Genomic DNA, 14,566 nt, shown 5'->3' on the forward strand with positions numbered 1-14,566 from the left:
GGGTCAAGAGCTTCCCTAAACAACCAAAATTTTAACGTGGATTTGAATTTTTTTGAATAATTCAGCATGAATAGAAAGGGGAAGGGAGTTCAACCAGAAATGAGGTGCAGCAAAGAAAAATGCATGGAGCCTAGTTGATTCCAGCTGTAAAGGATGTAGATATTGTCGCCGGTGGGTAACATCATCCAATAGAGTCTGCTGCAGTAAGGGCTCCACAGTGTTCCTTAGTGAATCCTTGTGAAGCGACCCACTACACACTGATGAGCCTTCCTGCCTGCCATCTTTATGCAGGACCAGCTAGTCCCATTCATTTGCGATGGACCATTTCCAAATGCTTCTAGAAAGCACACTGGAGTGCGCTTACCACAGTGGACTCTGTCAGATAATATCTACCAGTGAGAATATCCATCCTGCTGTCCTCTGAAAACAGCTGCTACAGGTTTTATTGTAGGTTTCTGCTTCAAGTCACCACCATTGGTTAGAACAGTGAGATTTATGTGCTCCATTATCTTCTGGAACACTCCTTCAGCATATGTATTTTCATAGTCCATTACTTTTAACAACAGGTCTACATTTTCTTGCTGGATTGTTTGTAGCCACCTTATGGCACTCATTGAGGCACAGCTCTGCTGCCTCTACACATTTTCATACCTGTGATATCCTCTTGGATCCACCACAAGCTTAGTTAAGCCCCCTCTAAGCTGAGCTGTGTTACACTGGATTCATGAAGCCAGCTGTGCAGCTCTACTCAGAGATTGTTGATTCTTTAGCAACTCTTCAGACCAGCATAGGCATCTTAACAAACGGGTTATATCTCATCATGATCAGCAGGTGGAGGCTGAGACACAGACTTTGGAGTAGTACTTAATAGGTTACTCCCCCTAATTTCCTCAGTCTTCTCTCGGTCTCCAGCAGATGTGAGTGAGTTGTAACCATCTCCCTTGTTTTAGCGCTGTTGGAATTTGTTGAAGACTCCTACTCCCTAATTTTGTGCCGGACTGAGAGTGGGTGGGCCATTTTTCGGGGTCCGTCTGATCTCAGGGGTGTCAAACTCAGAGGATCTTGTGCTGGGTCCCTCCCCCCCCTTTCCTCTACCTCCCCAACATTTTAGGTGCCTCAGCCCCCTAAATCAAGCAAGGCATACTGCTTTGAGAGCCAGTGGAGTCTGTTCTGTGTAAAAAAAAAAAAATCCTGAGCCAGTGCCGGTCTGAAGGGTTGCTTTCCCTTTAAATATGCTGTAAATTACTGAATTTTTCAACTAACCGGCACTTTTCTTTAGCTAGGTCACGTATGGAGTAATGAGCACTTTGCAAGGGAAAAAGTGCTCATTGTGCTCCAGACGCGAGGCACTCACGGCCGGCCTGAAAACAGCTGTTCGGGCCGGTGCAATGGAAGAGTCTCGGCAGCAGGTGCCGACATCCAGGGCTTCCTGCCGCTAGTGCCTTGCGAGTTGGCAACTATTAGCAGGGAAGCCCGGTCTTTCCCCGCTGCCCACGGAGGATTTCCTCAGCCGCTGATGGTAAGGGTAAAAAGGATTCCCTTACCGCCGAAGTGGCTGGGGATTCCCTAACAGCTGATGCTGGCTTGCCTGCTTTAGCGGCTTGGACAGTTCAGGCTTCCCAGCCGTTACAGGCCCTGGAGAGGTTATTTTTGGCGGGAGTTTTGCGTTTTTTGTCAGGAAGCCCCCTCCATCTTGTATGTAGCCTCAGGTGACCTTCTCCCTGTTTTGATATAACAGGGACAGGCTTCAGCTGGGTCCCCCTTCTGTGGCAGGGAGTCCCATGGTGCCGCCGGGGGTTTTTCCCCCCCTCATTTTCTTTTTGCTTTGTGTAAAGCATATTTTCAGGCAGCTGGAGGTCCTGCTTATGCCTCGAGGGTCTCGGGAGGGGGGGTGTTGTTCCCTCTGCGCCCCCTGCTGTTTTGACCCCTTAACTCTTTCGCGTCCCCCCTCCTTCTCCCTCATCCAGGCGCAGCATGTGGTCTGGGGCGAGGACTTGTTTGAGGAGTGTTTCTTTTTTTTTTTGTTTGTTTGTTTGTTTTTTTTGAAAATCATTTTTATTAGAGAGTCAACAAGAGAAACAAGCAGAACACAGGGTAAAAATAGGCAAACAATGTCAGTCAGAAGAAGAGAACAGTCATCGCCAAGAAAACAATACATCAAGAAACTACAGGACTGTCCAAAAATCAAAAACAGCCTGTCTCACATCGGCTCCACAGTTTTGTTTCTTTTGACAACATGGCATGCCCCCCCCCCACATCGATGGGAGGGAAAAAGAGGCACTCCATGCAGCACAACCCATACAAACAGACATGCACACTCTAGTTACCACAGTCATACCCGCCCCTCCCTACCCCTGCCCCATTCCATCCCGGGAGACCAGAGGCAACCGCAAGAACACCTTCCATAAGGCCAGGTAGGCCAGCACCTCAGGATTAGCTCAGTGGGTGTGGTAGCAGAGTTCAAAGTGGGCCAATTCGATCATCAGGTTGATCCAATATAACAAAGGGATAGGGCCCTCCTGAGTCCAATAGTGCAAGATGGTTCCTTTGACCGTCAGCAAAGTCAAATAAATGAAGTGCCTCTGAGGCACTGTGAGGCCATGCTCCTCCAGCAGGACCTGATCACCAAGAAGCAATGTTCTGTAATCCCACTCAATGTCGCGCTGCAGGACTAATTGAAGCTGCGCAAAAGAGGAGTTCCATATGGACAGTGCAGGGCATTCTAAAAAGGAATGCAATAGATTCCCAGGGGCCTCCTGACATTTGGTGCAGAAAGACTCCCCCCACAAGCCCAGGCGGGTGCCCTGTTCTTAGTGATGTATGCCCTATGGAGGATTTTAAATTGGGTCTCCTGCCAAGCTGCTGATTTCACAAAAGTATGTAAGGTATGAAAAAGTTCCAAAAAGGATTCAGGGCTGTATTGTGCAGCCAGGCCCCGATTCCACCCGTCACGCAGAATGGCCAACTGCGTGCTGGAAGCAGAGGACCGAACCACCCTGTACCAGACCGAGAGGGAACCCTGTGAGGCTGGTACGCTGAATAAGTATGCATCCAGAGGTTCGCAGGTCCAGCCCTCCCCAAACCATTGGTGAAGGCTCTGGTAATAATGCCAGGCTTGTAAATAGGCAAAGAAGTGTTGATTGGGAATATCCCACTGATCCTTAAAGTGAGTGAACGAAATGAAAGCCTCCGTGTCCCCATCTACCATATGAGAGAGAGTGGAGGCCCCCCTAGAGGCCCAGGTGGCGAATGGCTCAATCTCAGGGTGAAACTAGGATTACACTGGAGTTGCAAGAAGGGAGAGGCCAGTGGGTAGCGAGCTTGTGCCCGACGCCACCACCGCCATGCCAAGCAGAATGGGTTCATGACCGCAGTTTGGAAGGTAGGGCTCCCCCTGTACCTCTGGGCATATGCAATAGATTAAAAAAGGTAAAGGGTGCACACCAACCCTCCATCCACCCGGGAAGGGAAAATTGAGGAGTGTTTTAACCAATGCATGAGGTCCTGCACACTTGGGGATACCTCCAGGATCCTCTCGAGGGGATGGCTGCTGGTACCAGGGACTTGTTTTTTTCTGTCTACTAGCGAGGAGGTGTCCGTGGTGCACCTTTTTATTCAGAGGGACGAGCTCCCAGTTCCGATTCAGATCTCCTTGGTGTTGCGCTTTGAGTAGGCGCCACCTGAGATCCCGCGTGTGGAGGACCCTCTTCTTAAGGTGATCTGCTCTGCGTTCCGCTCTTTGCCTGTGTTACAGGATATTTGGGATATTATTATGGCGCAGTGGAATACACTTCTTTTAGATAATGTATCACTTTTAAAATTGCATTTTTACTGTACGATCGGATCTTATTTGTTGTAAACTGTTTAGAACCATTCTTTTAAATTGTACTTTTCTTTTAAATCATATTCTCCATTGTAGATCAGTTCCTATTTATTGTACATTGCTTAGAATTGTATTTTCCTTTTAAATTGTACTCTTCACTGTATGACTAGTTATTTATTTGTTGGAAACCGCATAGAATCATTTTTGGTTAGGCGGTATATAAAAAATAAATGAGCTCCAGGCCTCATTTGTATCCCATCCTGGAGGGGAATAGGACTATCTTGAAGATGCCAGTGGAGGACGCGTTGGTCTCAGCTATTGCTACATGACATACTGTGTTCATAGATGGCAGTTCTGCTTCCCGGGACTCTGAGGAGTATATGTTGGAGACCATTCTTAAGCAGAATTTTAATGTCTCTGCCTTGGGTGTCTAGGCCTCTATTTGTGGGGGGCTCGTAGCTCGAGCCGTTTTTCGGTGGGCTGAGTATGTCCTTGACTGTGAGTCTGACTGGTCCTTCATGGATCAGGAAGTGGCAAAGATTCAAATGGCAGCCTCTTTCCTCTGATGCCTTCTAGCACTTGGTGCGGACGTCTGCCAAGTCTATGTCTTTTGGGGTGACCGCTCGTCGTACCTTGTGAATTCACGCTTGGTCAGCGGTTGCAGCATCCAAGACTAAACTTACTTCCCTTTAGGGTTTTTGTTTTTTGTTTTTTTGTTTGGAGAGGTTTTGGATAAGTTGGTTCAGACTCTAAAGTGCCCTGCCTGCCTGAAGAACACGCTCGCCTGGCTGTTAGGGGTGGCACTGCTCGGGGACGTCTGCGAGAGTTCCTCAGATACCACCCTGGGCATGGGGCTGCTCCATTCTCCTCTTCTGGGTTTTCCAGGGGTTGTTTTCTTTCAGCGCATGCACTCCTTTCGGGGGGCACTTTGAGGTGCTCGAAATCCGTCTGCTGCTGCCCCCGCACCCCGTCCTGCCCAATGACTCCTTGCCTGCACCCCCTCTGATGCCGGTGGGTGCCTGGCTGTGCGATTTTGTTTTCTCCAAAATGGGCAGATCAGTGGGTCTTTGAAGTGATTCGGGACGGTTATGCCTTGGAGTTTGCTCACTCCCTGCCAGATCTTTTTCTGGCTTCGCCTTGTCAGGCACCGTAGAAGAAGCTTATCCAGAACACAGCTGTTTGATTGATTGATTTTCAAGTTGAAAAAATCAGAGCATGTGACAAAGTACTATCGGATGTTGCATTGGCTTCCAATCAAGGCGCGGATACTCTTTAAATTGGGATGTTTTTGTTTCAAAATGTTATCGGGCCTTGTGCCAAATTATTTCATTGATCACTTTATATTTACCGACAGAAAATTAGCACTGCACAAGCTTACTATATTTACATTTCCTTTAGTTAAAGGTTGTGTTTACAAGTGAGTTATTATTATTTTTTTATTTTTTTTTAAGAATTCTAGCCTATGGTAGCGTCATGGGATATAAGTTTTGGTAAATTAATACAGGATTCTGGTTCTTATCAGGCTTTTAGAAAGATGCTGAAGACTTACTTATTTGATAAATTTTATAAATGAGCTTATAATTTATGATCTAATCTAATCTAAACCTTAAGATGCTTGTATAACCTTCTTACTTTGTGAACCGTTTTGAACTGAAAGGTATAGCGGTATACAAGTGCATTTTTATAAGTTGCTGAACCGATATGTATGATTGCGGGGAAGTTCCCTGTACCCCTCCTTCTTTGTATTCTATTCCGGTGGAGATCAATTGCTTTGGAATGAACTGAAAGGGCACTCCACTCCACTGGGAATGGGGGAAGTATGGGAAGCTATAAGGTGACACACTTCATGCAAAGCCTGTTCACGGCTGGGGATTGATCACCTAATGTACGGAACTTAAGAATAGCCTTACTGGGTCAGAGCAATGGTCCATCTAGCTCAGTACCCCGTCCTCACAGTGGCCAATCCAGGTCACTAGTACCTGGAAATAACCTAAATATTAGCAACATTTCATACTACCAATCCAGGACTCCTGTGAAGATTAACAGAAAGAAGATTATCCATGTAAGAACCTAATCTTTCATTTTGTATAAGGAGCAATTATTTAACAATTTGATCATGTCATAGAGCTGGCAGACAGAATACATCAGCAAACAAAACAAAACTGCAGATCACATCCTCAACAGTAGTAATAACTGGAGAGAGAGAGATTAGGCCAATTTGGTATTTATCTGTCATCAGACTTGTGATTGGCTGGGAAATAAAATCTGATATATTGTTACACAGTTACTGCCAATAACCAAGCTATGTTTGCTTTCTCTCTCCCCTCCCCAGACGTGGCAGTGCTTGGTGGCCTTGGGCGTGTCCTTCCTAGAATGTGGTCAAACGGTAAGCATCCATGGAATAATGCTTACTGAAGAGCAAGCCAGTTCCGCCTCTGACTAACCACTGAGTCTGTCTGCTGTACTTGGGATGGTAGCCATCAGAGCCAGTGTGTTTCTATGGTTTACTGTGTGAACATACCACAAATGTATGTGCAATTTGCACAGAATGATTAAGTTTAAGGGATAATTTACTGACATTCTGCCATCTGGAACTTCAGATGTAGTGTGTTTTGTTTTGGTTTTGTCTAGGTTTTCAAAAAACTGCACAGCATAAAGGGGAGATACCGTTAGTCAGAGGTGAAAATCAATTCATTCTCTTCTTCACTTTATTTTGTGCACATCCCTAAGGGCCTTCCTGTTTTAGGAGGTGACCCACAGTCAAAAAGAAGGTCTTTTCCTGTGCCAATCACCAAATACAAATCAACAATCTTGGGGAAAGTAACATGAAAAACAAATAGAGAATAACACTAAGAGAAAACTTTTACACTACACAGACACTACACTGATAAGTTTGGCTGAGTCCTTTACTTTGAGCTTTCTTAGTTCCAGTACTGACATACAATTTTGCAACTCTACTTGCACATCTTTCACAATTGGCAAGTAAAATGAAAGCCAGGTGATTTAAAAGAGCAGGGCACTCTAGAGCAGATTGAACAAAGCTTTCCTCCAGTGCAAATGCTCCCCATTTATCCAGCAAAATTACTGGGAAAGATGTGGAATGGGACAAAAGTGAATATATTGCTGCTTTGAGGGCCCTTTTTATAAAAGGCTTAATGTGTGCATTTTTTACCTCTGGACATCTTAGCATTTAGCGCACACTAAGCTTTAATAAAAGGGCCCCTTGTTTTCTTAAAAGTATACGTCTTCCACTATTTACTAATCATATTACTGAGGTCCTCTGATTATGGCCATACAATCTTAATCCAATTTTTTCAAAAGTCCTGAGAAAATTGTGCAGTCAGGGAAGTTTAGCATTATGTAGAATTGGGGTGTACCATCAGTTATGCAACAGCCCTGTTGTGATAGTACAAAAACTCAGCTTTAAAACAGTTTCATGCATTTGCCATTTCAGTGACTACTGTGTTGTATTCAAACCTACGGTACTTACCCCAAGCTGTGTATAATTAGATGCTATTTTTCTGCCTTAAAGACTGAAAATGATATGGTCAAGCATATACCTAACAATCTTCATGTCAGAACTCATTAAGTAACGTGAGATCAGGGAGGAAAAACTCTCTTGGCCAGCCTTTGTGTTGGTTCTGTTTGGGGTATTAGATGGGCATGCTTACCACCTGTGACCCCTGTTGTTATCTGCACATTGTGAGAAGTTGAGGGACATAGGCAATTATATTTTATTACACTGCAGGAACAGTGATTGGAAGCAATGGGATTGTACTTTCCATATTTTAGCAACAACAACAAAAAGTGTTTTTGTGCTACCTCAAAGTTTGGGGGCTGTATTTTAAACAGCTACTTTCTCTTCTTCGTTTTCAAACATGTATCTAATCTCAATCTATAGAAAAGAATGACACTAAGCAAAAAAAAAAACAAGGTTGTGAAGAGCAGAATGTGTCGCATAAGAAGTTTAAATGCTATTAATAAAGAGAGCCTGGCTAAAATCCTACAAAAGAACTCTGAAATGTAGCATTTGGTTAACCACTTAAGTTAAATGTTTTCCCGATGGCATAAAACAAGTAGAGAAGACTACTGAACTACCCCAGAGATGTGAAGGCCATGCTAAAATTCTAACAGGAAAAGTAGATATAGGATAGCAATGGACCTTATGGGCTACAACCTAGTCAGGTTTTCAAGATTTTAACAATGAATATGCATGAGATCTATTTGCACACAATAGAAGTACATGCAAATAATGCATATTCATTGTGAAATCTTGACAACCTGACTGACTGTGGTTGCCCACCCCTGTGGTAGAAAGTCAAATTAAACCAATTGGATTGCTTGACTTAGTTCTTTCTCCTGTCAGTGTGAGAGTGATGCACCAGCAGCCAGAGTTTGAATTACACCAAAAGTGCTTTACCAGCACAGATAGTGATAACATGCACCAAATGGGTACTGCAGCATGGCACTGGAGAGGGCAACACAATGCAGTGTTTGCAAGTCAGTAACAGCAGCTGTGTCCTAGTGATTTAGGCATTGCATCTCTCCTGATATCTCTATGGTTGCGTGTTGGCCCAGGAATTCTGGAAATACCATACACTCGAACCACTGCATTTTTAACAGAGGCTTCACTGTGAACAATTTGGCATCATTTCTCTGGCATTAGCTCACTGAAATTTCCCTCACTTAGCGATTTGTAGTGATCGGCACAGAGAAAAGGAATTGACTGGTTGTCTTTTCTGTAATCCTGAGATGCTATAAACTATAAAGAGTAGATGGAACTTAAAGCAGCCATTCAGCCTAACTGAAGTATGGTGGGTATGTTTGTTCTTTTTTTCTAGAAAGAGGGCTGATAGTGGTAGTAAGATGCATGAGCATCAGTGTCCTTCATATAACCAAAACCATGCAGAAATTGTGCAGATGGCTGATTTAAGAATTCATTAGGTGATGTTAGAAATATAGCAGTTGTTTCCAGTTTGATGTCTACTCTGAGACCAGTGTGGCATAGCTGAGTTCTTACCTGCACAGAGCTGCAAACCTGAAACTGCTACATAACAGAAGTCTTTGGAAGTTCTTCACTATGTCATATCTTGTATAGAAGTCATGCATTTAATCCTTTGGGTTTCGTGCTTCTCCGCATAGCTGAGATATGTAGATCGACAAAGATCATTTTGTTTTCTTTAATCATATGTCTTGCTGGGAGATTGCTAAATTCAGCCTGCTTTGTAGCTGCCACGGTGCATCCCAAGAACAGCAGAAAATCCATTGCACCCCTTGCTGTGGCCCTACTGTTAATTCTCATGTAGCAACACATATTTTGTGTATCTGTGCCAAAGACACTGCTTTGCAGGTCTCTTACACTACATCATAAGCAGTCTCCCTCCACAGTTCAGAAAGATGTGTTTTCCTGTGTTACTATCTGCTTAGAATGTGAATCATGTAATTTTTGTTTTGCTCTATGTGGATGTCATGATTGCACAAAAACTTTTAAGTGAGCTTGAGTGCATATAAATCTCCTTGGTAACAACAACATGTACCTTTAAAGCTGCATTGCTAAAATGCTAGGTCCAAACACATTAATGCATTCTGTTTCATGAGCTCCATGCTACTGCCACATTTAGGTGAACAAATGTAGCAGGGCCCTCAACCTGAGAGTTCATTAATGATTCTTTCATTATGGTGTGTAACCAAACTAATGGTACCTGTACAAACCACAAAGAGTTCAAATGGTAATTTAGTAAATGGCAGATGTGCTTTTGCTACCCTTCTGCTTCTCTTTCCATCTGCTGGCTGGCTGCAGATGTATACCATACTAAGTGACATGGCAGATTTTTTTGTTCTTTACCTACTTGTATGCTTTTTGTCACCTCTGTGGAGACTAATTATACTCGTTTTATGCCATTGTTCATCTCTATGGGATGCTGGTCTAGCTCCAACCACTATAACCCTCTACAGTAACTATGGTTGGTACTTGATTACTGATGGAAAGCATCATCCTCGACTGTTTTTAGTCTTTTGAAGCTGGGTTTCCAGTGGAGGGTAGAGGTACATGCACCATAATCTTCCAAAATTGTTTAAGAGAAATATTTAACAGGAGAGAAAGATCAAGGTTTCCACAAAGACAGAGAAATTATTTTGGCATATAAATAAAACACCCTAAACTAGAATGTTTATGATAAATTACTTAAAAGTACCATGATTTCCTTCCCAAGGAAGTTTACCATCTAAACTAAATAGTTATCTAAAGCAATGTGTTATAAAGTAACTTGTTTAGGGCTACAATGGGTGTAGTGGCAAAAACAGGATTTGAACTTGGGTCTTCTGGTTCCCAGCCCATTATTCTAGTATCTAGGCCACCTGTATTAAGTTGTAATTAACTAGTCATCATTTTAAAGAAAACTAGGCTGGTACCAGCTTTGAGCAGACATCTTGCTACATGGGCACCACTGTATTGTGTATTAGTTTCTGCCATATTGTGCTTTTCATGCATGAGTGCCATGTCTTGGGGAGCACAAGACTCCAGTTTTTGGGACCAGTTTTAAAGTTTTATTAAAATTTGATATACTGCCTAAAAAATTGTCAAAAGGTTGACAATCGTATTTACAAAATTTTATAATTTAAGGGGAACATACTTAAGACTAAATACTACTACGATGCAGTCTTCTGTTTCCTAGGCTGTGGAAGTAGCCCCTTGATTGGGATTTATTCCAAAAGGCTGTAAAGAAATCCAAATAGATAAATTTGCAATTACCAAGTCCCCGCATCCCTCATTTTTATCCAGGCATTGTAGTAAGATTGCTGAACTAGGAGTTACACAGGCTGCATTTCTTCCAGAATACAGTAAGCCTGGCCATGAGGTCTGGTTACCTTGTATTGCTATAAAGTGATGATGGATGCTCCCCTCTCCTCCCCCCCCCCAGCCAACCCTTTGAAGGCAGCAGTAGCCAGGCATAAACTTGGATCTCCCACATAGTATACAGCACTACCACTGGGGCAACCCCACAAATCCTAGAATTTTTAAAGCTGTGTGTTTTATTTTAAAATATTTTTGCACTGTGTCTATAGGTTGGGCCTGCTTACCAGGCCTAGGGGCTGTACTCTAAACTTTTGTCCTGACAAAAAACCTGAACCCAATATTCAGTGGTAAGGCTACTGCATAACATTATATGGATATGCAATCCATCTAAAATTTGTGGATTTCATCTAAATATATGTCAAATTGCTGAAAATGCAGGTTTAATGTGGATTTATACATTCAATTTGTATGGGTAACAGCTGAATATTTCTGCTAGCAGTGTAAATTTTGGCCCTGCCCCTAGAACACCCCCAAATCCTTCTCCAATTTTTTAAACACTCAACTTTGGCCACATTTAAGTTATAGCCAAAACTTAAGCAGCAGCCAGCAATTTATTTTCAGAAGACAGCGTATATATGTGGCTGGCACTCGGTGCCAATTGCATAACTTAAATATTTTTGCAATTTAGACAGTGTCCCAAAACAGCACCCTAGTTCACCCAAATGGTGCATGTCCTCAGGAAGTAATTTGTCTGTTCTGCAAAATAATTTTGTTGCTTGATGTTAATTGCATGAACTGAGCTTATCACCATGTAATTGTTCATCTTCCTGTTTTAAATGAGTGGTGTGAACATATGTGTGTAATCTGTGTTCCTATTGTATTAATTCCTGTCAGCTAAATGTATTTGCCATCCCTCACATCAGATTAACGCTGAAGTTTTATAAGAGCAACAGAAGGAAAAGGTGTTAATATATGATAGTCATGTTGTCATTGGCATTGAAAGGTTAATGCAGTTTCTTGTTAATGAGTTACAATGGAAACTTTCTATAGTGGTAGCACAAAGGACTTCACTACCCTGCATCAACACTGGGATTCTTAGGCCGTAGACCAGTGGGATGCACTGGAAATCAGAAGTATTATGCAACTAGGATTCAGGAGTGAGCAAAAGGGGTTACTTATGCCTCTACCATCCCTAGTTTGTGATTTGGATTGGATTGTTTGAGTCCCTTCATACTTTTGTTTCCCAAATAAAAAAAGAAGAACACTTTGCACCTGCTGGATTTCTTATGAAGAGGCTTGGGTAGCCTGTTAGTCACCTATGTAATTTTTGTTTCCCTGCCCACCCCTGTGCTTCTTGCTACCCTGTTTCCCCGAAAATAAAACCTATCCCCAAAATAAGCCCTAGCATGATTTTTAAAGATGCTCCCAATATAAGCTCTACCCCAAAAATAAGCCCTAGTTAAGATCATCCCCTGAAGCCCCCCCCCCCGCTCCCTGAATGGCCCTGACACTCCCTGACTCAATCCCTGCCTGATTTGCCAAAAAAATCAGACTCATCATTTCAGCAGCCCCCACCCCAGTGAGACCTCCATTCTAAGGCCTCCTAAAGCAGCAGCACTCTGAACAGACTGCTTTGTGGCCTTCCCCGCCGGGGCCTTTCCTCTGCCGCATCACTGCCGCTGCCGCTGGTTTTGGAGGCCAAACAGTGGGAGGGTCGGCGGGGTTCTGCTGCACAGGGGGATGAGAGAGAGCGATAGAAAGATGCTGCACACTGGGGGTGGATGGAGGAGAGGAAGGGAGAGATGACTGTTGTACATGAAAAAAAATAAGACAAACCCCGAAAATAAGCCCTAATGTGTTTTTTGGACCCAAAATTAATATAAGACCCGGTCTTATTTTCGGAGAAACACGGTACTATTACAGACTGTTAATGCCTAATCTTTCTAAATAATGTATTTTACTGAAATATAACATGTATGTTGTGCAAGATGAAGCATAGATACAAGTAAGTGTATCACTTTTAGTTTACATTCTTGTAATGCACTACTGACGTGTTTCTGCATCAATAATTGACATCTCTCCTAAGGCCTTTGTATTTTAATTTGTTAAAATGAGACCTCTGGCTTTTCTAAATGAGACTTACAGCTTGTAGGTATTAAAAAAAAAAAAAAAAAGTGCTTTTCTCCATGGGGTCAATTGTAAGAGCAGAAATAAAGCAGGAGCTACTGTCAACAGTTCCTGAAAATATGTCAGAATCTGTTGTTGCTACTGTTTTTCACCAGAGAAGCAGTTTAAAGATGTTAATATAGCCTCTGGCTCACTAGGGTACCAGTGTCATTTTGGTTTCTTTTTGCTGCTATGTAACTACATACAATTCAGTGACCTGATGTAACACAATCAGGATACTAATATTTCTGCTGTACTCCTATATTGTATTTTTTTAATATGCTGAAACAAATCCTCAATTATCTGGCTAGAAAAGAGCACTAACTACTTTTTTCATACATTTTAGAACTCTTTTCATGATCTACAAAATATTAGGCATAAAATCAAATATAATTATGGATTTTGAACTTTAGCTGAGTGATTTCTTTACAAGAAAATTGTAAATGTACTTTTAGGAATTTAAAAAAAAATTCTAAAAAGACCTACAACAATGTGATTTTCTACTGTACACTATGTATTGATAGTGTTCCTAATAAATATAGGCGCATGGAAAGAATAAGAAAATGTTCAGTTTTGGGTTTTTTTCATTTTGGTAGGGACTATATTGCCAGTGGTCAAGGCAATGCATGTAGATCTTGCCCCCCCCCCCTTTCAACAAAAAACAAACCAACCTGGGGAGTAAAGTCAGTTTATGAATATTCATTAATCTGGGTCAAAGTATTCTAGGAAAGGCTCTTTTTCAGATGCTTGAGTTTCCTCAAAATCTGTAAATTGGCAGTGTATGCTTATCTGAATTAAAAAAAATGATTGTGAACTCGGATACAATATTATCACTAATAATAAAACCCTAAGCGCACATGCGCACTCCTACCTGCGTGATCTGTGCTCTGTAACTCCGTGGCTTCGCATACGAAGTAGGAGTCAGCGGTTTCTTCTGCACATGCGGAGGCACTTTAAGCAGGGACACATGGAGGCGACTCCTGCCCTCACGCTGTCGAGCGGTGTCAAACTCACGCCCCCTCCTAGGAACTGTTATTTTTAAGTTCAAAGCTGCCGCGATGGCTCCTCTAACGAGCTGCACCTGCGTTGGAAGTCTCTCTGACATCATGTCGGATAGAAGGCTTCCGACGCAGGCAAGGATCGTGAGAGGAGCCGCTGCGGCAGCTTTAAACTCAAAAATTACTTTGGTAAGGGAGCCAGCTAGAAACGCTGCTGCACAGGGAAGTGAGGTGGGGGGGAGGGAAATGCTGCTGCACAGGGAAGTGTGGGGGGGGGGAGAGGGAAAGGGGGCCAGGGAGCGAACTTTCTTTGGGGGGAGGGGTGTGCTGGGGGGCAGAGAGCAATCTTGGTTTGCTTTGGGGGGGAGACAGAAGGGGGCCACAGAGAAAGACAAAGAAAGGCAGGCAGGGGGCCAGGGAGAGAGACAGAAAGAAAGACTGAAAAAGGGGGCCAGGGAGAAAGAAAGAGATGGGCAGGGAGACAGAAATAAAGACAGTGGGAGGGAGAGAGACAGAAAGGAAGAAAGAGACAGGGACAGAGATAGAAAGACAAAGGGGGCCAGGAAGAGAGACAGAAAGAAAGACAGACAGACATATATTCTAGCACCCGTTAATGTAACAGGCTTAAACACTAGTATTCTATATTAGATTTCCCTCAGTAATGTCCTTGAAACTGTGATACATAAAGTTAGACCTGCCACACTTGAGAACATACTGGAAAAGCAAAAATGAACTGTTGCGCTGGTCTGCTGACAGTTGCCTATCTTATTTGTCCTCTTACTG

The 14,566-nt window shown here is 43.0% G+C and overlaps 1 protein-coding gene across 5 annotated transcripts in view; it reads left to right on the forward strand.

Annotated features, from left to right (window-relative positions):
* Window positions 1-14,566, forward strand: part of SLC11A2 (solute carrier family 11 member 2) — a 194,705-nt gene that overhangs the window by 165,312 nt on the left and 14,827 nt on the right. For all 5 annotated transcript variants that reach the window (XM_033935870.1, XM_033935868.1, XM_033935871.1 and 2 more), the window contains one exon: window positions 6,156-6,209. In XM_033935870.1, the coding sequence (XP_033791761.1) occupies window positions 6,156-6,209 (54 nt within the window). The remainder of the gene's footprint in view (window positions 1-6,155; window positions 6,210-14,566) is intronic.

The sequence above is a fragment of the Geotrypetes seraphini genome, chromosome 3, assembly GCF_902459505.1.
Source record: "Geotrypetes seraphini chromosome 3, aGeoSer1.1, whole genome shotgun sequence".
NCBI classification, from domain to species: Eukaryota; Metazoa; Chordata; class Amphibia; order Gymnophiona; family Dermophiidae; genus Geotrypetes; species Geotrypetes seraphini.